Source organism: Chanodichthys erythropterus, chromosome 1, assembly GCF_024489055.1.
Source record: "Chanodichthys erythropterus isolate Z2021 chromosome 1, ASM2448905v1, whole genome shotgun sequence".
Lineage (NCBI taxonomy): Eukaryota > Metazoa > Chordata > Actinopteri > Cypriniformes > Xenocyprididae > Chanodichthys > Chanodichthys erythropterus.
In genome coordinates, this window is record NC_090221.1 from 3,159,544 (window position 1) to 3,184,087 (window position 24,544).

The 24,544-nt window shown below is 38.0% G+C and overlaps 1 protein-coding gene across 12 annotated transcripts in view; it reads left to right on the plus strand.

Annotated features, from left to right (window-relative positions):
* The window catches only part of enox2 (ecto-NOX disulfide-thiol exchanger 2), a 274,309-nt gene that overhangs the window by 240,127 nt on the left and 9,638 nt on the right, over window positions 1–24,544 (plus strand). For all 12 annotated transcript variants that reach the window (XM_067384994.1, XM_067384992.1, XM_067384996.1 and 9 more), the window contains 4 exons: window positions 1,785–1,975; window positions 14,985–15,125; window positions 20,675–20,731; window positions 22,710–22,815. In XM_067384994.1, coding sequence (XP_067241095.1) covers window positions 1,785–1,975; window positions 14,985–15,125; window positions 20,675–20,731; window positions 22,710–22,815 — 495 coding nt within the window. The remainder of the gene's footprint in view (window positions 1–1,784; window positions 1,976–14,984; window positions 15,126–20,674; window positions 20,732–22,709; window positions 22,816–24,544) is intronic.

A 24,544-nucleotide genomic window follows, 5' to 3' on the forward strand; every position in this document is an offset into this window, starting at 1 on the left:
CATGTTTCCAGACAAAACACAGAATCTATAACATGGCAGCTACCTAAAGGATGTGTACTTGCATCCCATGGGAATTGCCATTCCATTGTGCTCGGCCTAGCGCAACAGAGTGTCCATTCTGCAAGCTTCAGGGGTCGCAAGACACATTTTTCAAAGACAAACTACCTTTAGTGTCACATAGCATGTAAAAAAATATTGTGCTTATGCTGCTAAATGTGTATATAGACAACCGATTTAAAAATGACACCAACAAAACTCAAAAATCCAAAGGCGCCACCCTAACCACAATGCCATAAAGTGATTCATTCAAATGCTTTATGCAGCAACTCTGAACGCACAGAATTTGATGCTCTAAAGAAACTCGATTCAATTGAACTTTAAGGTTATTTTGTCACTCACAGTCAAATTCTGATAGCCCTTCCCCCACCTCTATGCAATTAAAGCTGCCACAGTTGAGTGCATGAAGTGTCCAACATTGCACACTTCATTCTGCAGCTTCAAAGAGCTTTAAATGATACCAGACGAGGAATAAGAGTCTTCAAGCGAAACCATCGGTCATTTTCCAAAAAATATAACTGTATATGCTTTATAAACACAAAATATCGCCTTGAACGTACTTCCGGTTTCCGCATTCTTCAAAACGCTTACGCTGTATGTCCTACACCTTCCCTATTCTACTTACAGATCGAACGCGGCAGCAATTTCATTTTTTTTCTGTAAGAATGCGGAAACCGGAAGTACGTTCAAAGCGATATTTTGTGTTTATAAAGCATATACAGTTGTATTTTTTTAGAAAATGAGCGATGGTTTCTCTAGATAAGACTCTTATTCCTCGTCTGGTATCATTTAAAGTCCTTTGAAGCTGCACTGAAACTGTAATTTTGACCTTCAACCGTTTGGGCTCCATTGAAGTTCACTACAAGGAGAATAATCCTGGAATGTTTCCTCAAAAACCTTAATTTATTTTCCACTGACGTAAGAAAGACATGAACATATTGGATGACATGGGGGTGAGTGAATTATCAGGAGAAGTTTATTTAAAAGTGGACTAATCCTTTAAAATGTAGCCTAGGTAGGTCCTGGAACAGAGCTGAGACAGACGACGATGCATTTCTGTTGGTGTTCATAGCTTAACCTGGCTTCCCTTATCTTCCACCCACGTCACTCAGATGTTCATCGTCTCCATCTTCAGAGACGCATAACCAAAGAGCCTCGCGATCAGGCAGCCAGCTGTTCCTCCCTCTCCCTGCCCAATCTGAGAGAGACACGCTTCTCGGCATAATCCCGTTATCTCTTCCCACTAGAATCGGAGCAGAGGTGGCGTCTCTGATCATCGAGTTGTTAAGAGATGGCTGAATGACGGAATGTCTCGGTGTGAAGAACCCTTTTGCGTCCGTTTTAATTACAGCCATTTGATAACAATGCCCATGGTACATTAAGTCAAGCATTAAGTAATACTCTGTCTCTCCATTTAATCCTCTCTAATTAGCCTCTGGAAGCAAAACGAACGCAGCAGTGGTACTGAGGGTCCTTTCATCTCAGTCCATCAGCAGAATTCTCTAAGCAGCTTTTGAGGAACACTGTTTTCTTCTGCCCTTTCATTTTACCCTCACCCTGTGAATTATCACTCTGCACACGACTCTTAATATGTGCCGTTACGTTACGTTATTGTTTTTCACCCCTGCCTTCTTCGCTCGTGTGTCTCTGTCTGCTTATTTCCCTTTCCTGTCACCAATGCAATTGTCATTTTTCATATCTCTCCAACTCTGTCTCTGCCCTCCCAGGGCCGCTGGCTCAGGTGGAGGCTCTGAAAGAGGAGAACGACAGTCTGCGGTGTCAGCTGGATGCCTACAGGAACGAGGTGGAGCTTTTGAAACAGGAGCAGGGTAAAGCGCAGCCCCAGCGCAGCGAGGAGGATGCCACCCGCCAGCAGCAGCTCAGCTTCCTGCAGCAGGCTCTGCAGGGCATGCAGAAGGTACACACACACAATCAACAAGGTATACAGCAAAACAAATCATTTTCTTAAGCAGTGTTTTTTGTCTTGGTTCCAGTTAAAATGTGTAAAAATCCTAAAAATAAAGTACTCTTATTTGATGTTATGATTTTGTATTATTACATAAAATTAAAGTTCACCTTATCTTTTCTAAAAGCCGCATTTTTGATCTTATTATGAGCGATTCAGCCATGCATATTAGGGGTGTAACGTACACAATCATAACGGTTCAGTACATACCTCAGTATTGAAGTATAGAAAACTAAACATAAATTGCTTCTTTTTCATTTTCTCAGCTAATGCATTAAACTATATATAAGGAGCCCTTTCTTACACATTATTGTAATATTAAAGGTTACAATTAACAACAGAGTCCAAACTATTAAATTCAGTTGCTATTTATTTTTAGATATAATAATCAACACTCAAATAATAATAATAAAAAAAAAACAACATGTAAATTGCACTTAAGGCAGGTTTTGCATTAACTTCTAAATCTAATTATAAAAAAAAAAAAAAATTCTATTAAAAAAAATCATTTTTGAAAAATAATCATTTACACAGTTACTGTCATAACTTGTTTTCATGACAAATTTATTAAAACATATTAAATAATTAAGTCATTACTAACAGGTAAAGTAAATATAATGATTATATAAGCTAATATAGTGTACATATTTAGTGAAATGCTTATTTTCTCCAGTGAACTAACATGCTGTGGACACTAAATGACTTGCCTGAGGCAAATGTAATGCTGCGTGAGATATTATTCTCTCTTTTAGTGATGCATTGCGCGGTTGAAACACTGGTTGACAGATTATATGTAAACATATCTATGCATAGATCGTCTGTTATTCTTCTTTTGCACTTTTTCCTGTTGTGTCGGTTAGCAAACAGTGTTGCATTACCACAAGCGCCCCCTTCTGGATTGGAGTGTGAATCGCCTGTATTCGTCATCTGACTGCATGTACTGTTACACCCCTAATAAATATGTAGCATAAAAAATAAAAAAAAAACTAATTTCTTTGTATTTTTTGTATAACTCGATTTTCCAGACTTTTCCAATCATTTCATCCCTTTGTTACTACAATCTCCCATTTAGATCTGCCTGCAACCGATTCATAGAACCAAGCCCCACGCACCCACAATTCATTTCTGCTTCTATTTCATCATGACTTTGAGTCTTGTTTTTTTATATAATAATTAGAAGTTAGTTTTTTTTTTTTTTTTTTCTTATGCCACTGGCACATGGTTGCTTAGATGTTTCACTGGAAAATGACAAAAATACTGAATAACAAAATGATATTTTTAGTGTTGAACTTCATGCAATAACTGCAGGAGGTTTTTGAAGACATAGGCAGATGCCTGTCGGTGATGTGGCACTGTAAAAATCTGTTCCCGTAACCAAAAACGTGTCGTTTCAAAAGCAGCATGGGGTGATCCATGAACCATCACTCGTCGAGTGTGTGTTTACAGTCTCACACCTACTGTTTCCTCACTCAGTGAATACGGTGTTGTTATGCGTGAGATTTTTTTAGAGCAGTTTAACCACAGGGAGTCTTGAGCTGAAACGCTTAATTTCTACAGATCATCCAGGTCAACAATCACAAACAAACACAGAATGATAAACACAAGAGATGTTAAACATGTGGAAACATGGAAATTTTGTCAAGCTGTAGACGTCTCCCACCCATCAAGCGCTTTCATCACATTATTTTATCTTCTCTCAAGGACTGGCACTATTTTTAGAACAGTCTCCCGCTATCATCCTGTTCTTCATTGTTCTTCTGCGCTCAGAGTGACCCAGAGATTTGATGGCGACCGTGCTTTCACACAATACTAACTCACATGGTCAGGGTCAATCTGTCCCATTTTCCATCTATTTTTGTACCCCCTCTTTACTGTATCCATCAGTAAAACACAAAGAATCCTGGTCACCCTCATTCTAGTCCTATAATCCCATCACATATAGATGTTCCACATGACTTTGACCTTGCCACGTGAGCGTTATTAGGCCATGAAGGAGACCCGATCTGAGAGGGGCGTTTGTCTCACTTTAAAGGTGTACCCTTGCTGCTAATGAGCTCTAATGGGATTCTGCATATTGAACATTGCTGTGCCATGAGATGAACTCGCTGCACGGATGACATATGAGCCGTACGCTGAGCGATTTGTTCTAGTTGGAAATGAGAGTGTTCACTGATCTCCAACGAGCCTGTGAAGACAGCATGTTATTCTGTCACATGAAGTGGATAGTGTAGGCCATTTCTCAGAGTTGAATCACTCTCAAATAGCAGGCGAGGCTGCAGAGACGTTTTCGCTCTTGCACTCAGAGCGTGTTAAACTCACCCTCGGACTGATTTATTCATGATGAGCAGGGCATGAAGGCAAACAAAAAGGTTACATCACCACAGTTTATGTAGCTCAGATAGCTCCTGGCGTCTGAATGCTGAGCAGGAGCAGTAATGAGAAATCTGAGCAGTCTTGAGCACCTCGTGGCTTCTGCTTTATTAGGTTTGTCAACAAATTAGCTTGCTTAAAAACAGGGTTTGGGGTAACGCATAATCAGTAACATGTTACATAATCAGTTTTTAGCATAATACTGGAGTAATTTGCATTACTTTTATTCATGAACATCCATTTCCCTCTTTAAAAAAATACACTCAATTACATTACATTAGGTTACATACAACATACATAGGAGTTTTAAAAAGAAATCCCTTATGTTAAAGGTATAGTTCACTTCTAATTTACTCCCCTTCAAGTTGGTCCAAACCTGTATAAATTTCTTTGATCAAAGATATTTAGAAGAATGTTTGTAACCAAGCAGAACAACTTTATAGGGAGTAAATGATGACAGAATTTTCATTTTTGGGTGAACTATCCCTTTAACCAAAGCAGCATTTATTTGATCATAAATACAGTTAAAAACAAACAGTAATATTGTGAATTATGCCATGGTCTTTCTGAATGATCGATTCTGATTGACTGGAAGATGTGCAAAAACACCATTTAATGCACAGGTAGTTCCAATTCAGTTCAAATGCAGCAATTCACATACATTTTTTGACCAGACATTGGTATTAACTCAACAAATCTACACAGATAAAGAAATCATGGTAACAGATATTAATTATTAACCATGAATTTTGCTTCAATGAACTCCTAATTGCTTATTAATAATTAGTAAGGTAGTTGTTGTAGCGTTTACGTTTAGGTATTGGGTAGGGGATGTAGAATATGGTCATGCAGAATAAGCCATTAATATGTGCTTTATAAATACTAATAAACAGACAATATGCAAAGTAATAAGCAACTAGTTAAAAGTGAGAATTGTTCCCCATACTGAAGTGTTACCGAAATCATAATATTATAATCCCGTTTTGTGTAATAAAGTAAAATGACACAGGAAAAAGATACTGAACACACTAACAGAAATTGTCTAATACTTGTTGGAAAAGCCTTTGTTTGCAATGACAGCTTCAAGTCACGTCGTGTATGAACAAATCAGTCGCTCAATTCAAATCAAATTGGTCCATTTGTCATCTTTAAATCATGAACATTCACGTCTTTGAGGACCAAGTCCAAGTCAATTCTCAAGTCTTTGAGGACCAAGTCTAAGTCAAGTCTCAAGTCTTTGAGGACCAAGTCCAAGTCAAGTCTCAAGTCTTTGAGGACCAAGTCCAAGTCAAGTCTCAAGTCTTTGAGGACCAAGTCCAAGTCAAGTCTCAAGTCTTTGAGGACCAAGTCCAAGTCAAGTCTCAAGTCTTTGAGGACCAAGTCCAAGTCAAGTCTCAAGTCTTTGAGGACCAAGTCCAAGTCAAGTCTCACGTCTTTGAGGACCAAGTCCAAGTCAAGTCTCAAGTTGTTAGGGGTCCAAGTCAAGTCTCAAGTCTTTGAGGACCAAGTCCAAGTCAAGTCTCAAGTCTTTGAGGACCAAGTCCAAGTTAAGTCTCAAGTTGTTAGGGGTCCAAGTCAAGTCTCAAGTCTTTGAGGACCAAGTCCAAGTCAAGTCTCACGTCTTTGAGGACCAAGTCCAAGTCAAGTCTCAAGTCTTTGAGGACCAAGTCCAAGTCAAGTCTCAAGTCTTTGAGGACCAAGTCCAAGTCAAGTCTCAAGTCTTTGAGGACCAAGTCCAAGTCAAGTCTCAAGTCTTTGAGGACCAAGTCCAAGTCAAGTCTCAAGTCTTTGAGGACCAAGTCCAAGTCAAGTCTCACGTCTTTGAGGACCAAGTCCAAGTCAAGTCTCAAGTTGTTAGGGGTCCAAGTCAAGTCTCAAGTCTTTGAGGACCAAGTCCAAGTCAAGTCTCAAGTCTTTGAGGACCAAGTCCAAGTTAAGTCTCAAGTTGTTAGGGGTCCAAGTCAAGTCTCAAGTCTTTGAGGACCAAGTCCAAGTCAAGTCTCACGTCTTTGAGGACCAAGTCCAAGTCAAGTCTCACGTCTTTGAGGACCAAGTCCAAGTCAAGTCTCACGTCTTTGAGGACCAAGTCCAAGTCAAGTCTCAAGTCTTTGAGGACCAAGTCTAAGTCAAGTCTCAAGTCTTTGAGGACCAAGTCCAAGTCAAGTGTCATGAACAAATCAGTCGCTCAATTCAAATCAAATTGGTCCATTTGTCATCTTTAAATCATGAACATTCATTTTTGTGAATCTTAATCTTCAGTTTCTTCCACAAATGCTCTATCGGGTTTAAGACTGGTGATTGACTTGGCCATTCCAACAACTTTAGTTTCTTCCTCTGGAACCGGTTCAAAGTCTCTTTTGCAGTATGTTTTGGATCTTTGTCCTGCTGGAAGGTCCACCCTCATCATCCTGCTGGATGGCAACAGATTCATCTACATGGCTCCATTCATCTTCCCTTCAATAATATGGATTCTGCCAGTACCGTGAGAAGAGAATACTATGATGCTTTCACCTCCAAACTTCACTGTTGGTGTGGTAGTTTTCAGAGATATTCACAAGTCCCTGTGGTCAAGTCCAAGTCAAGTCTCAAGTCTTTGAGGACCAAGTCAAGTCTCAAGTCTTTGAGGACCAAGTCCAAGTCAAGTCTCAAGTTGTTAGGGGTCCAAGTCAAGTCTCAAGTCTTTGAGGACCAAGTCCAAGTCAAGTCTCAAGTCTTTGAGGACCAAGTCCAAGTCAAGTCTCACGTCTTTGAGGACCAAGTCCAAGTCAAGTCTCACGTCTTTGAGGACCAAGTCCAAGTCAAGTCTCAAGTCTTTGAGGACCAAGTCCAAGTCAAGTCTCAAGTCTTTGAGGACCAAGTCAAGTCTCAAGTTGTTAGGGGTCCAAGTCAAGTCTCATGTCTTTGAGGTCCAAGTCAAGTCTCAAGTTGTTAGGGGTCCAAGTCAAGTCTCACGTCTTTGAGGACCAAGTCAAGTCTCAAGTTGTTAGGGGTCCAAGTCAAGTCTCATGTCTTTGAGGTCCAAGTCAAGTCTCAAGTCTTTGAGGACCAAGTCAAGTCTCAAGTCTTTGAGGACCAAGTCCAAGTCAAGTCTCAAGTTGTTAGGGGTCCAAGTCAAGTCTCAAGTCTTTGAGGACCAAGTCCAAGTCAAGTCTCACGTCTTTGAGGACCAAGTCCAAGTCAAGTCTCAAGTCTTTGAGGACCAAGTCAAAGTCAAGTCTCACATCTTTGAGGCCCAAGTCCAAGTCAAGTCTCACGTCTTTGAGGACCAAGTCAAGTCTCAAGTTGTTAGGGGTCCAAGTCAAGTCTCATGCATTTGAGGTCCAAGTCAAGTCTCAAGTTGTTAGGGGTCCAAGTCAAGTCTCACGTCTTTGAGGACCAAGTCAAGTCTCAAGTTGTTAGGGGTCCAAGTCAAGTCTCATGTCTTTGAGGTCCAAGTCAAGTCTCAAGTCTTTGAGGACCAAGTCCAAGTCAAGTCTCAAGTCTTTGAGGACCAAGTCCAAGTCAAGTCTCAAGTTGTTAGGGGTCCAAGTCAAGTCTCAAGTCTTTGAGGACCAAGTCAAGTCTTACGTCTTTGAGGACCAAGTCAAGTCTCAAGTTGTTAGGGGTCCAAGTCAAGTCTCACGTCTTTGAGGACCAAGTCAAGTCTCAAGTTGTTAGGGGTCCAAGTCAAGTCTCATGTCTTTGAGGTCCAAGTCAAGTCTCACGTCTTTGAGGACCAAGTCCAAGTCAAGTCTCAAGTTGTTAGGGGTCCAAGTCAAGTCTCAAGTCTTTGAGGACCAAGTCCAAGTCAAGTCTCACGTCTTTGAGGACCAAGTCCAAGTCAAGTCTCATGTCTTTGAGGACCAAGTCCAAGTCAAGTCTCAAGTCTTTGAGGACCAAGTCCAAGTCAAGTCTCACGTCTTTGAGGACCAAGTCCAAGTCAAGTCTCATGTCTTTGAGGACCAAGTCCAAGTCAAGTCTAAAGTCTTTGAGGACCAAGTCCAAGTCAAGTTTCAAGTCTTTGAGGACCAAGTCCAAGTCAAGTCTCATGTCTTTGAGGTCCAAGTCAAGTCTCAAGTCTTTGAGGACCAAGTCCAAGTTAAGTCTCACGTCTTTGAGGACCAAGTCAAGTCTCAAGTTGTTAGGGGTCCAAGTCAAGTCTCATGTCTTTGAGGTCCAAGTCAAGTCTCAAGTCTTTGAGGATCAAGTCCAAGTCAAGTCTCACGTCTTTGAGGACCAAGTCCAAGTCAAGTCTCAAGTTGTTAGGGGTCCAAGTCAAGTCTCAAGTCTTTGAGGACCAAGTCCAAGTCAAGTCTCACGTCTTTGAGGACCAAGTCCAAGTCAATTCTCAAGTCTTTGAGGACCAACTCTAAGTCAAGTCTCAAGTCTTTGAGGACCAAGTCCAAGTCAAGTCTCAAGTCTTTGAGGACCAAGTCCAAGTCAAGTCTCATGTCTTTGAGGTCCGAGTCAAGTCTCAAGTCTTTGAGGACCAAGTCCAAGTTAAGTCTCACGTCTTTGAGGACCAAGTCAAGTCTCAAGTTGTTAGGGGTCCAAGTCAAGTCTCAAGTCTTTGAGGACCAAGTCCAAGTCAAGTCTCACGTCTTTGAGGACCAAGTCCAAGTCAAGTCTCACGTCTTTGAGGACCAGGTCCAAGTCAAGTCTCATGTCTTTGAGGACCAAGTCCAAGTCAAGTCTCACGTCTTTGAGGACCAAGTCCATGTCAAGTCTCAAGTCTTTGAGGACCAAGTCTAAGTCAAGTCTCAAGTCTTTGAGGACCAAGTCCAAGTCAAGTCTCAAGTCTTTGAGGACCAAGTCCAAGTCAAGTCTCAAGTATTTGAGGACCAAGTCTAGTCTCATGTCTTTGAGGTCCGAGTCAAGTCTCAAGTCTTTGAGGACCAAGTCCAAGTTAAGTCTCGCGTCTTTGAGGACCAAGTCCAAGTCAAGTCTCAAGTTGTTAGGGATCCAAGTCTCAAGTCAAGTCTTTGTTCTATTTTATTTTTCTCAGCTAGTTGTTATTGTAATTAACAATGTATTTAAATATCAAAACAGATTACTTTTACTTTAAAATTGTCTAATAAAGCACACAAAATACTACTTAAATTATTTGTATTACTTTCTAACTTTATACAAAATTATACCATTTAGAAACACTGCAAGGAAAAAAGTGCTGTGTATTTTGAGCAAAAGCAGTTGCCGTTGTTTGCAGTAGATCTCAAGCAATGCTGGAAAATGTAGTCTTCCGGTGAGTGCCGGCAGTAATAAAACCTGTATATAGACAAGCGTTACAGTAAACAACACAACGAACAACATTTTTGTGTGTCTCGTTTGTGATACAGACTCGTAGTTTTGGGGTCATCTGCAGAGCCATTTCTTCTCCAAACATGGCGTTTGGTATTATCACCAAAAAGTTTGATTTTTGACGCATCTGACCAGACTATATTCTCCCAGCTCTTCCAAATGTTGTATAGCACACTTCAAACGAGCTTCAGCATGCCTTTTCTTCAATAATGGAGTCTTCCGGGGTGAGCGTGCGTGGATCGTGGCGGTGGAGTGGATTGACAGCTGTACCTGCTGCCTCCAAGTCTTTCTGGAGCTCTTTCCGAGTGGTTATTGGCTCTTGGGCTAGTCTTCTGACTAACCTTCTGACTGCCTGATCAGAAATTTTGTGAGGATCTGGATGATGGTGGAGTGATGTTACTTGCAGATAATTGCTCCAATGGTGCTTACAGGAACATTTAGGAGTTGTGAAATCCGTCTGTAACCAGTGCCGTTGTTATGTAGCCCAACAATCTTGTTGTGAAGGTCTTGGGAGAGTTCTTTGCCTCAGCCCATCATGAGATGTTTGTATATTTGCATTCAGAGGCTTTTCTAACCTATAATCATGCACTAACCAACTGATTCTAATTTTTACTGCCTTACCTTGGTACACTGCTTTTTCTTAGTGTGTTCAATACTTTTTCCCTGTGTCATTCTACTTTATTAAATATAACCTGCTTTATGGAATCTAACATTATGATTTCTTTATCTGTATGGATTTCTTGAGTTAATACCAATGTCTGGTCAAAGTTTCATGTGAATTGCTGCATTGGAACTGTTTAATAAAAAATAAAAAAGTCTTGATGTGTTGAATACTTATTTCCCCCACTGTACATTTTAATTTATATAGTTTCACACACACACACGCTTCTCCGCTGAGATTGGCCTCTGGCAGCACAGAGCCTGTGTGTGTATCCAGCTTTGGATTTAATCAGTCCCTCACCTGAGCCGCGACAGACATACAAACATCCTCAAGGCACAAAATCTATTTACTCGTCTCTGGCTGAAATGCACACCGTCCAAATATTTTCCCTCTCATTTCTGAATGTCACTGGCACGGCACCTCTGGAGGTCGGGGAACAGCTGTCATATCAGGTGCATACTGTTGAAATGTCTTTATGAGCTGGAGGTAATCAAATAAAGCCATATTCAACACAGTCATAACATCTGAGATTGAATTATTTGATAGCAAGAAGTCTCAAAGCCTAGAAGCATTCTTAGCACAGCATATTTGGGCATCGTATGCTGTGTAGGTCAAGGACGTATACGTGATACCTGGCGCTATCTATCCATTAACGTTCCCATTCTTCTTAATAGCAGTTCTTCTGTTGGCACATAATCTCCTATAAGTGCTTATGATCTCATATGCGTTATATACAAAACTTTGTTTTTGAAAGAAAGCCTAATATATGGCTTGACTATGTGATCTAACTGTGTCATGTCCTCTATCAGTATGCAATGAACATGACACTGATCAAATGCGTGTTTATTCTCGACATTTTATTTAATCTTTTTTCTTCTTTCATTTTATTTGTTTGTTTTTTTTTTTTTCAAAATGCAATGACTTTATTCTCAAAATATGTTTCTCATCATTTTATTTAAACTTTTATCTCGAAATTTAACTTGTTTTTTCTCAAAACACAATGACTTTATTCTTGAAATTTAATTATTTTACTTTCAACGTTGTATTTCGACTTTTTTTCTAGAAATTCAATGAGTTTTTTTCGAAATGCAATGGTTTTATTTGTTATTTCTCATAATTTTATTTGAAGTTTTTTTCTCAAAACACAACGACTTTATTCTTGAAATTTAATTTTCTCAACATTGTATTTTGACTTTTTTCTTCTAGAAATGTAATGAGTTTAATCACACATTATAATGACTTGAATCTCGAAATGGTTTTATTTATTTTTTTATTTTTTTTTATTGCTTAGCCTTAATCCTCTTCTTTACCTCTTCTAACTTTTTTCTTTTTCTTTTCTTTTCTACTTTTTTTTTGGTATTTCAGTCACCCACATCACTTACATCAACAGTAATCAGCCTTCAATTGTAATCAGCCTTTAATTAAAATCATATAATATTGCAGTTCTACATGAAGTTACTTTATTTACTCACCAATACGGAGCTCCGCACATGACATGTGGGAAAAATATGTATATCATGACCACAAATTAAGAATTTGTTCCCACGACTTACTAATACGTCAGCATTTTTTACGTATATCATGCACGTGATATAATAATTTGTTCACTTTACTAAATCATGGCCACATTGTAATAGTTTGTTCCAGAGCCTAAAATTAACACCCGCCAAACACCAAATGTGAGTGAAAATCTGTCACCAGTAAAATTTTTATGAATACTAACAATGCAGTGTTATTAGAACTAGTATCCTAGTAAACATTGTCGGTTATTTCTTCAGTTGAGAATGAAAATGCATGATCCGTGCATGCATTCGCTCTTAAAGTGACAGCATCCTAATAATCCTGCTGCTGCTATTTGTGTTTTTAATGTTAACCAAACAACAAAGAAAAAGAAAAAAAAAAACACGTTCTGTTCTTGAACTTTAAAAAGGATATAAAGTCTATTCAGTGTTATTTATTTGATTAGCCTACTTTATTACATTTTTTATTTACATTTCTGTACCTGAAAACTACTGTTAGACCTTGTATCTTGGTTGCATAACTTGCATTGTATTTATTTGTGTTATTGCTCGTAATTTCATTATTTGTTCCTATTTTATTACCGACTGTTTAAAAATGTAGGCTATTAAAATTATATGAATTAAGCTAGTAGTTTTAGTTGTGGTATCGTAAGTGGAATAGAGGATTATGAACTTTCACTAGTATCTAAAATATTGGTGTCATAACTGTCTAATTTTGTTTCAAGGGATGTTAAAAAATAGTTTTGGCAACACTTTAGTATAGGGAACACATATAAACCATTAACTACGACTTTTCCCTCAATAAACTCCTAATTTACTGCTTATTAATAGTTAGTAAGGTAGTTGTTAACAGTGCCGTTTCTAGGCATAGGCAAGCAAGGCGGTCGCCTAGGGCGCAAACAGCTGGGGGGCGCCAGTGAGAGCCCCCGCCCCTCCAAGATTTTTTATTTATTTATTGTATTATTATTATTATTATTATTACTAATATTATTATTTCGTACTTTTGCTATTTTGAGGCATTATGATTAGGCTAACGTTACTTGCGATTATCTGAGTGACAAGTCTCCTGGTGATAGGCTAGTGGATCGCATCGGGATGTTAAGTGAGCTCTCAGATTCAACCGCTGCTGTTAATAAGAGAATAGAGAAATGAGACGTAGAAGGCGGCAGGGAACGTCATTATCCATGCTTACTGGATTAAGTGTTTTAGTTTCAGAAAGAGGATGAGAAAAAGAAAGCGAAATATGCAGGTATGTTACTAATTGATTAATTGTTCTGTTCTATACAAGTTGCTCCATCATCACGAGCAAAACATGACACTGCATATTAACACAGGACAGGTTTACCACGTCATGCTCATTTCAGCAACGGAATATTAATTTATAGCATAATAAAGTTGAATAAAAAAATCATTATCAGAGATGGCTGTTTAGTGTAAATTGACCAAGTGATAGTACCATAACTATGACAAGTTTGACAACCAGCGTGGACCTGCCAAACGAACATAGCTTCAACAGAAAAACAAACAAAAAATAAATAAATAAAAATTAGTTTACATGAATTCAGTGCATATCAAGAAATAACTTAAAAACATCAAATATATACATTTCTTCATGCTGTAATAGTGCAGTTGAAGTCACAGACAGACAGGCATTGTGATTTGGGTGTGTAGATCACGAGAATCTGTTTCTGCTGGAGAGTTTTATATTAATTCTACAAACAATCATAAGGTGCACTCAACACATTTTTGGAGAAACACAAGGCAGATGCTACTGTAGAAAGAGAAGCTAAAACAATTATAGAACATAAATGAGTGGTGTATTGTTATTCAACACATTTTTTAACTTTGGAGAAAAAAAAACATTCTTAAAAATATTTTATTTCTGTAGGCTACATGAACACCAAAATACCATCTTCATTAGATTGTATTTAGAGTAAAACTAATAACAGTTTCATGTAGTTTATTTTATTAACTATCATTTTTGTGAGTAGAATACAATTTTAACTAGCTTAAGAGTTTCAGTTTGCTCTGAAATATATGTTTAAAATTTTTTTTTCATCATCTTTTTTTCATGCATGGGTTCTTATAAATATTTTTGTAAATATATAACATGCAGAGAGCTAGTAGAATTGACTCACAAAAATGGGGTGGGGGGGGGGGGGGGGATCTTAATAGGAATCTTGCCTAGGGTGCCAAAAAGTCTAGAAACGGCCCTGGTTGTTAAGTTTAGGTAGCGGGTAGGATTAAGAATGCAGAATAAGGCATTAATATGTGCTTAATATGTATTAATAAATAGCCAATATTCTAGTAATATGTTAAAAAGATTTTCTTAAGTCACCGGCCATTGGCAGGTGTGGCAAAAAGTTAGTTTTAGCCCTTGATTTGTTCCCTTATTTTAGTAAAATCAAAACTAATATAAAAAATATAAAATATAAAAAATATATAACTAATATATAAAAAAAAAAAAAAAACGAGCAAACAAATTAATAATTCATGGGAACAAATTCTTAATTTATGGCAACAATTAAACTAAAACAAGAGAACAAATTCTTAATTTGTAGGAACAAATTTTTCATTTTTATTTTGTCCGCATGTCATGTGTGGCTCTCTAGGCCAAAGCCAATGTTAAATCTCATGTGGCACTTATTATTGAGTGTTCATTTTGGATCCTACAGTATCCTGAGCTGTGATGTCGAAGGCAGCAGACCTTGAAAATACATTTCACACTATTAAGAGCGCTGCAAAAAAGGGCACTGCTTACATATGTTGCTTCCAAAAAACAAAATCTGAATACACGGCTGCAATTTGACAGTCGATGCTTTTTTTGGGTCCTGTTACTACATCAACCAGCAGGAACTAACCGGTCCGTGCTAACCAGCCGAATCGTGACCTATTTGAATAGGTAGGTGGTGTCACTAGATTTTGACAGGAGCCATAGATATTCGCACATGCTAACCTTAAGTTTAATGAAGCAGCCCAAACTGCCATCAAAGCGATTGTGCACAGCGTGTGTTCTCTTTAAATACTGATGATCTTATCCGCATGCTGTGTCAGGCCTTTTGAGCTTCTTATAAAGCTTGTCTCTCGTTATGTGTTTTTAATGCCGTCGATTTCCTTTGTGTCGTTTCTCTAGCAACTGCTCAAGCTTCGTGAGGATCTGAAACAGAGAGAGATGGAGCTGGAGAAGAACTCAGAGGAAAAACAACAGCTCGAAAGCCAGATCCAGAGTCTGAAAGATCGGATTCAAGCCTTCCCCACATCACACGCTCTGCCCGTGAGTAACAGATGTCTCTCTCTGTCTGGGGCTCCTGTCTGTGCTTGTGTTGCGTCTTTGTTCTTTTATCTCTGTCTGGATTCTGTGTGTTCTGTCTGATGAGGAGGAAGAGGACGAGGGCGAGAGGAGATGAGATGGCTGTCAGTTTGAGGACAGCGTGTATTAATGAGTCTGTCCTGCTGAACGCTCTCCAGGGAATCAGATCAGAACGGGAATATCTGATTCCCTGCGCTCTAATTAAAATAACATGAGCTCAGGATGAGTCTCGGTGCTTGAAACAAAGAAAAACAGTGTTGAAGTCTTGCATTAGACTCCGTTGTTTACAAGGAAACAGACATTTGAATACCTTCATGTTAACGCATAAACATGACAGGCATTATTTTAAAGATTTGATGGCAATGATCCAGTTGTGATGTCTCAAAAATAACAGTGGTTCTCAACCTTTTTGACTCCGAGGCCAACTCCATATCCAAAACAATATTCAAAGGCCCTCCCATCTACCTGTGGTTCTTCTGCTGTAACAGAAATAAATAATGTCAGTTTATTGTACATCTGTATTTATATGTTTTAGCATTTTAATTGAAATTATGTTAATATAACTTAAATTAAATTATTTAAATGCCACAAGAGGGCGCACTGAGAGAAACATTAATGCATCGCATTAAATTGTTTATTCAAAGCAAAGAAATAACATGACTTTCGTAAATTTGGTAAATTGCATAAACATTATGAACATAACAGCATAACTTTGCATGGCTTTCTGAACATGCGGCTCTCTTGTGCGCGATGTGAGAGCAACTGTCAAATATGTCTGTCTCGCATATGTTTACATAGAAAACAATGGAAAAGCAGCACGGAAAATGCACTCTGTGTTTTATTTTAAATTTGATGAATATTTGAAATTCAAATTTTAATTTGACAGGCCGAATGTGCTCTGATTTGTCGGCTCTGTCGACTAGTGTGTTGTTGTGATTGGTCAACAGTTTTGAGCACGTTTCCCTTTAACATTACTGCAAGTTTCAAAACACTAATGCGACTCAACCAGGCTCCGCCCTTTTATTTTGTGAATGGCTTGAGAATTATATAAATGAGGAATATTGTGAGGTGTTTGTTCCTCAAGACTACAATGGAGGCGTTTCAGGGAGTTCAGAAACATTGACACTGATATAGAGAATAACTGTCAGGTGCAATTGTTTTTCATAACTTGTGTTATTTTAATGTTTCTTTGTATGTTTATAATTGTGTAAATGCTGTAGCCTCTTGGCCAGGACTCCCTTGAAAAAGAGGTTTTTAATCTCAATATAGGACTCTCCTGGTTAAATAAAGGTTAAATAAAATAAAATAAAAAAACTCCCTTTGGAGGGACTTTTGAACTTTTTAGACCCTTTTCATGCTCAAACAGCAACATTACACACTAAAGAAAGATGAAAATGTAAAAAAAAATAATAGATACTCTTCAATGGATTTTTCAGTGAATGTTTTTCAATTTGCCCCTATTTGGGTGTGAGCAAAAACACCCTGTTTTTGTGTGTGTCCCTTTAAATGCAAATGAGCTGCAGCTCCCGCCCCCTTTCCAGAAGAGGGCGGAGCTTTAACAGCTCAACAACAACAAAGCTGGAGAATCTCACGCAGCCAAAATGAGGAAAGTGTTCAGCCTTACATTGTTCAAACCGGAGTCGACACTGATGGAGAGACTCAGGAAGAAGTTACAACTTTTAGACGTTTCTGAATGGTTAGTGGATAAATTGATGTAGTTGCTGTGGAGTTGATTCAACTCATCCACTAGCATGTGCCGTCATGTTCATCTTTTGTGTTGAATTGACCCTCGTTTGGCGTAAAATGACGGCATGTCAACAACACTCTACTACAACAACTCTTCCTCTTCTCTAAAGCAGCCCAACATGGCCCCGCCCCCTTTGTTGTGTGTTCTTGGGGGCGGGGCTTATGTAAATTTAAGAAGCTTGTTGTAGTCCTTAAACAGAAAATATCTCCTTTGCATTGAACTTTGAGTGTCGTAACTTTGCAGATGTTGTTTATGATCAAACAGCAACATTACACACTAACTAAAGTTAAAAAAGTGAAATCATAATCAACCAGCCCTTTAACACTGTGTGTAATTCTTGATGAATTTGCGCTGACATGCAGTTGCGTGTCACGTTGACGTGTTATACTTGTGATTGTGCTTGTTATCACACAATCTTGAAGTGAGGGAACTCTCCTGGCAAAATCACTCTCACTGTTCACATATAGCGCTCGTGTTGATGAGCAGGCCCACAAAAAACTTGTCAGAAAATGCATCTTCCATTTGGTCCTCTTAAAGGCTACAGTGTGATCAGCGCACAGCAGCAGACGCTAATGAAAACTAATGGCACCTCTGCAGCGCCGGCCGACACGCCACACCAGCGGCTACAACGAGCCGCTTTCAATTAACCGCGTGTGACCGCCGCTGTCTTCAACACAGCTCTTATTCAGGGAAACCTGATGACTGTGTTGCTTAAGGGAACCAATCCCAACAAATGTTTTAAAAAGTATTCATGTATGAAACTTAGGAAAAGTGACATTTTAAATCAGATCGAGTTTCAAATTTAACTTCCAAAAGGTAATGGCAGTTTGACAAGGCTAAACGACGCACGCCCCAAAATTTGATAGCTTGTTATCTTGTACAGACAGATGTTGTTATCTCAGTTTTCCTTATCTGGTAGCGTGGAGCGGATCGTTTTAGGTTAAGTTTGGGTTTTATCACCTCCAAGACTAATCATTTTGGAAATGGTTGGTCGGCTACTCGTAATTCAAAGCAGGAAGAGAAGGAGAAATGTCTGCATGTGGTACAGCCGTGAGTCTGGGTTGATTGGCACTCTGCAGTGGAATTTATCTCGGCACCACTGATCCATGCTGAAGGAGAGTTCAAGGCATCAGCATGTGCATTGATGAATCACCTGAGACAGACTCATTAATGGAAGAAATGAAAATCAATTTTAACGCAGCCATTCCTCCTATAGATCTGTGCCCATCGGTTGTGAGAGCAGTTTATTGTTTTCTGCTAGATGAATGTGTTGCGTATGTCATACATCAGCCTGTACGTGTGTGACTCAGTGTTTGCTCTTCCGTCTCTTGCTGTGATAAACTTCATTAATATTTTTTCCTGGAGTTTCATGCAGCGTCCCAAATCAGCTCGCTGCATTTAAAAGCAGGCCTTTAACTTCACAGTAGTGTGATAAAAGACACAAATGTTCAGTAAATAATAATCAATTATTAATTGTTAAATGATTTATTTATTTAAATTTGCGTAATTAATAAATATTTTATTGATTACAAGAATCACATGCAATGATTCTTTTAACAAAGTAATGAAAAAGCAGTGGCTAAAGGGAAAAATTACATCTTTACCCTTAATTCAAATAGTATTTAAGGTTTTGTAAGTGTAGTTGAGTTTGAAGTTGATTGTTTTATTTGTGATAATAATGCAATAAAACACGCCAAATTGTGCAGACATCTTTTTTTTGGCCAGGCTGTCATCAAAAGAAATTATGACCACATGCAAAAACAATAAAATATTAATAACTCATTATGTTGTTGTGGTCAATGAAAGCTTTTTCCTGTATCTATGCATTTTTTTGCACAGTAAAATAAAATCTGTAGTTTGTTTGTTTGTTTTTTTGCAAAATAATTTTATCAGATAAATATCTTAGCTTAACTAAGTTTAGTGTTGTGTTTTTCCCAAATATTTATTTTATATATTTATTTATTTTTTTATTTTTCCTTGTAATTTGATGGTTTTCTTTTAGGTTCATTAAAAACAAATATCACTTTTGGCCACTGCTGTAGATCCTTATCCTATCTTTTTTATTTTAATATAGAATTATATGAATATAGATTTCAACTGATGTGCAGTCACAGGAGTACATCACAAAAAAATGCTGGGTTTAAAAACAACCCAAGTTGGGTTGAAAATGGACAAACCCAGCGATTGGGTTAAATGTTTTCCCAACGTGCTGGGTTGTTTTATTTAAATAATAGGTTGTTTAAAAATGACTGTATTGTTGCTTAAAATGAACCCAAAATAGGTTGGAAATTAACATTTATTAATATGTTTAATGAATAATAATGAAACAAAAAACATTTATTAAATTGCTTATTAATAAATGTTCACCTTTTGATTATTATTGTTGTTGCATCTAGTAATTATGTGTCTGATTTTTAATTTCCAACATATTTTGGGCTCATTTTAAGCCAATTTTAATTTTAATTTTATGGTTATTTTTAAACAATATTTGGGTTAAATAAAACTGCCCAGCAGGCAAACATTTAACCCAACTGCTGAGTCTGGTCATTTTTAACCCAACTTTGATTGTTTTTAACCCAGAATTTTTTTAAAGTGCAGCGATTGGGTTGTTTTAATCCAGTGGTTGGGTTAAATGTTTGCCCAACCTGCTGGGTAATTTTACTTAACCCAACTATTGTTTAAAAATTACTGTATTGCTTGCTGAAAATGAACCCAGAATATGTTGGAAAATTGACATTTATTAATATGTTTAATAAATGAACATTTATTAGAAAGTTCATTAAATAATAATGAAATGATAAACATTATTATTGTTGCCTCTAGTAATTATGTGTCTGATTTTTAATTTCCAAACTATTTTGAGTCATTTTGAAACAATAGTTGAGTTAAATAAAACTGGCATCATTTAACCCAATCGCTGGGTTTGTTCACTTTCAACCCAACTTGGGTTGTTTTTAACCCAGCATTTTTTAGAGTATAGTCTATATTGTCTGTTTCAAAACAGCTTTGAATGTGCTTCATCTAATCCGATTTTAGAGCTGAAACTATCCGCTTTATAATACGAACAATTTACATTTTATGAAGGAAATGTAATCGGTTCTTGCCCCTCTAAAGCTTGCCGTTGGCCAGCCAATATTTTCATGATTTTTTATTATATTCAGCTGCCCCCAGGGCCCTCTGTGTGCTGCCACAAGAAGAAAAAAAAAATGAACTGAGTTTATAATATTCTGCTATCTAGATACGGCTTAGGCCTTTCATGGGATTTGTTCACCTTTTTTATCATACAGTAGCTAGACGAAAATCAGATCACTTAGAAAAGTAATAACACGCCTCTGCTCGACAGGACGCGTGATTCGAGATATCTTTCGTGTATGTAGCCCAGATGGTGCTAATCCAAAGTTTGATATATGGATTTGGGGTTTGTTCAAATCCCTAACCGTAAGCATGAGCAATAACAATAGTGACTGTAAATATTCTGTAAGCATTACTAATCTCAGCGGCTTGAAATGGCTGCGATTAAGATGTGCTTCATTAGACTTTCATTGAGCAGGACTAATGCTGTGGAGCTTTGCTGCTTATTTGGCATTTAGAAAAATCCATTTGCAAACCTGACCTTCAACTCTCCCCGTGTCAGTCCTGTGATTCCACTTCCTGCCCTGCGGTCTGTCCCGCGTCCTTTAGTGTCCCCGTGTGAATCGTGTGAGTGTGAGTGCGAGCCTGTGACATATTGCTTGTTGACAGCTCTCTCATTCTTTTAATTGACTAGCTGGAGACGGCCAAGCAGGAGGACAGAGGAAGCGATGAAAGTGCAAATCACGCCAGCGTAAGTGGGAGACGCTGTTCTCCATCTCTGACACTTGTCACTGTTCCACATCACACCGGTACAGTACACTTTGATCTGCCTGTGCCATGACTTTTAGAAAAAAAAAAAAAGAATTTGAAGCACAAATAAAAAATTAAAAGTTTTATGTAGTGAGACATGGATTATTTGATAGAAAAAAATTATTCTGTGAAAGATTAAAATGTCCTAGTCTTTTCAACTTCTCAGTATTATATACAATGCCAATATATTTTTTTACAAAAAAGGATGCATTTATTTGATCCAAAAATACAGTAAAATCAGTATATTATTGCAATTTAAAAGAACTGTTTTCTACACAAGAGGATTAGGGCCAAGCAATAATAAAAAATAATAAAACCATCTCATGATAAAAGTTGTTACATTTCGAGAAAAAAAAATTAAATTTCGAGAAAAAAGTCAAGATAAAATGTTGAGAATAAAGTCATTAAATTACGAGAAAAAAGTTGTTAAATTATGAAAACAAATTCGTAATTTAATGAATTTGTTCTCGTAGTTTAACGACTTTTTTTCTCATAATTTAATGACTTTATTCTCAACATTTTATCTTGACTTTTTTCTCGAAATTTAAAATTTTTCTCATAATTTAACAAATTGTTCTCGTAATTTAATGACTTTATTCTCAACATTTTATCTCGACTTTTTTCTCATAATTTGACGAGTTTATTCTCAACAGTTTATCTTGACTTTTTTCTCGAAATTTAACGATTTTTCTCGTAATTTAACAAGTTTATTCTCAACATTTTATCTTGTCTATGTACTTTTAAATTGTATTTATATTATACATTTTTGTATTTAATGTTTTTTGTGCTTATTTAATGTTTAATGTTCCCAGAATTACAAAAATGAGATTTAAACTTGTGATTAGACGTCCTAAATGCTGCTGACAGGGTTGCAAAAACCCATTAGGAAATAAATAGAAAATAAAAAAAGGCTCTTGTAATGTTTAGTTTGACCTGTTTATGGTGATGACAGAAGGTTAAGCTCATTTTACTTAAATGGATAGTTCACCCAAAAATTAATTATAAAATTATATTATAATTTACTTTCTTCTTTCAGTCAAACACAGAGTTATATTAAATATATTCTGGCTCTTCCAAGCTTTATAATGGGGGTGAATGGTACCTTAGATTTCGAAGCCCAAAAAAGCACATCCATCCATCATAAAAAATAATCCATACAGCTCCAGGAGGATAATAAAGGCCTTCTGAAGTGAAGTGATGGGTTTTTGAAAGAAAATATCCATATTTATAACTTTATAGGCTATAATCACCAGCTTCCGGTAACATCCGTCCACGCATTCAGAAGATAGTCAAGATCCGGCGTACGATGTAAGAGTGGCGTAAGCTTAGGTGACGCTCTCGCAGTTCAAACAAACAAACTCAAGCTCCTCCCACATTTCTCTTTAAAAATTCTTGTTTTAGAATTCCAATTTGTGACCGGTGTTATCCTCTGTGCTTCCGTGTTCAATACGTCATGCGTTAAAGTCAAAGTTCACTCTTCCGCCAGAACTACAGTCATGCACAGAAGCCTGAATTCTGGTTCATAAAGTTATAAATATGGATATTTTTTATTTAACCCTAACTTAATGAGGGGGGGAAAAAAGTTGCAGGCCCTATTTGTGTAAAGTGTCTATTATTCTGCTCTCTGTAGCTTTTTGTTCCTTGCACTCTGTTCTTTCTCTCTACATTTTCCTTTCTGTGCAGCACCCAACACCCTCTCCTGCTGTCCCATTTCCCCTCCTCCATCCTCTCGCAGAACATGACAGATCATTACAGGCCAATCGAGCGCAGGAGAACTTTATTTGTCGCAGGATAAATCACTCTGACACAACTGGGCGAAGAGATTGCCGCACCGTCAGACGGCCGGGGTAATGAGGGGAGGGGCAGAGGGCCTGTGAGAAGAAAACAACTTTCTTTTTTGTTGTTATTTCCTGCCATAGGAGGCGGCGGCATCGGCCGTGGTGTCCTGCAGCCAGGAGAAGGAGAGCCTGCCGGAGAAGGGTCCTCCCAGCCCAGTGAAGTCCGAGAGAGAGGCTCTGCTCGTGGGTGAGTTTCAACAACCGACGGGAAGCTCTTTTTCACACTTTATCTAATCAGATATAAGACCTGTGTGGAAAAAAAAACCTCTTCTCATTATTTCCATCATCCACAGCTATCTCTGCTAGGGTGCAGGTGTTAATTGCCTGACCAAATGAGCCTCAAATGAGTCACCTCGGATGCTTTTTAATGAGGAACTTTAACATGTCATCCACAGCACAGCCGGAAATGTGTGTGTGAGAGAGAGAGGCTGTGAAATGTGCCAAAATTGATGGCCAAAAACTCTGTCTAGGTAGACAGCTCGCTATATTTTGAGAAACAGCCAGAAAGGAAGAAATAATTGACTCTGTGCTGTTGAATTATTAAAAATGAATGCACACCCTGAGGTGGTAATGTGGCCTCAAAGTGAAGGGGTGGTTACACCTCTGATTTTTAATAATTCAATAATCCAGAGTCATTTACTCCACTTGTTACATGTACATTCGTTTATGCCAAAACATTTTTCATACGTTCAGAATGAGAAGTTGATTGCCGTGGCATGAGAGGAAGTGATATAATCCAGACGTGAATTCTCCGCACGTTTAGCACAGCTGTTTTTATTTGTATTTTATTTGGCTTATTTGCCAGTTCAGTGACCGGAAAGAGTGCTGATCCTGCTGATCCAGCTTCAGTAACCCCTAGTGGAGTATCTGCTGGTTAGATTTCCATGAGCTCTTTCAGTCCATCAGATCTGCTTTAGCTCTAGTGTTTGAGGAGGACTAAAGGAGAATAGATCAGACGTAATGAAATGTGCATTGTGGAAAGCAGAGAGGAGCCACATCACTATATGACCTGTTCATACAGCGGCTGTATAAAGCTGTCATGTTTACTCACTGCAGTCCTGTGCAGTCTGTGGCTGTGTTCACACTGTCAGTCCAAATCTGATTGAAATCTGATCTGAATTACTGAGGAGGAGCAAAGACTATAGAATAACACAAGATGCATCACTCGTATTGTTTTGAATGGGAGAACGTGCAATATGGCGGAATAAGTCCCGCCTTCTAAATAAGAGCCAATCGCAGATTGGTAAAGTCACGTGTCACTGCAGCGGCCGTTAGAAGCTCCGGTTCCTGTAGAAACAGTCAGACGTGCGATTCCTATAGAGATGTGCACTTAGGACTGCGCATGCGCATTAGCTTGATCCAGCCTGAAAAATACTTTTTTTCTTTTTTTTGTCATGATTCAAGCATTTGGAAACACAATTTCTGAGACAGTTGTTGTCAGATTTCATTGGTGATTTCAAATATGAAATTTAATCAAAAGCTTGGTGAACAGCTTTGGAGAATTTGATGTTCCCCCATTCAAAGAGATAGGAGCCGCCGAGTGAAATGACTTGTGTTAAAGGGACTTTGGGAGCAGTCTGGTATGCACGGCTTTATTCCATGCTTCCGTCTTCACCGTCATGTTAACGTTTAAATAACCAACTAGGGATGCACTGATATGAACATTTTGGGTGATACCGATAACCGATAATTTTTTATATTTGAAAGGCGATAACCGATATATTGGCCGATAAATCTAAATCCAAATGTTTATATAATTTTTGAGCACTTTATTATAAAGACAAAAGTCTCACCATTTAAATCCATGTCCCAAACACACAATTATAATGTTCTCATTATAATATTATGTAGCTTATATGACAGACTTGCACATGATGCACTTAACTGTATTTTCCATTTTGAAGTGATTTCAATCA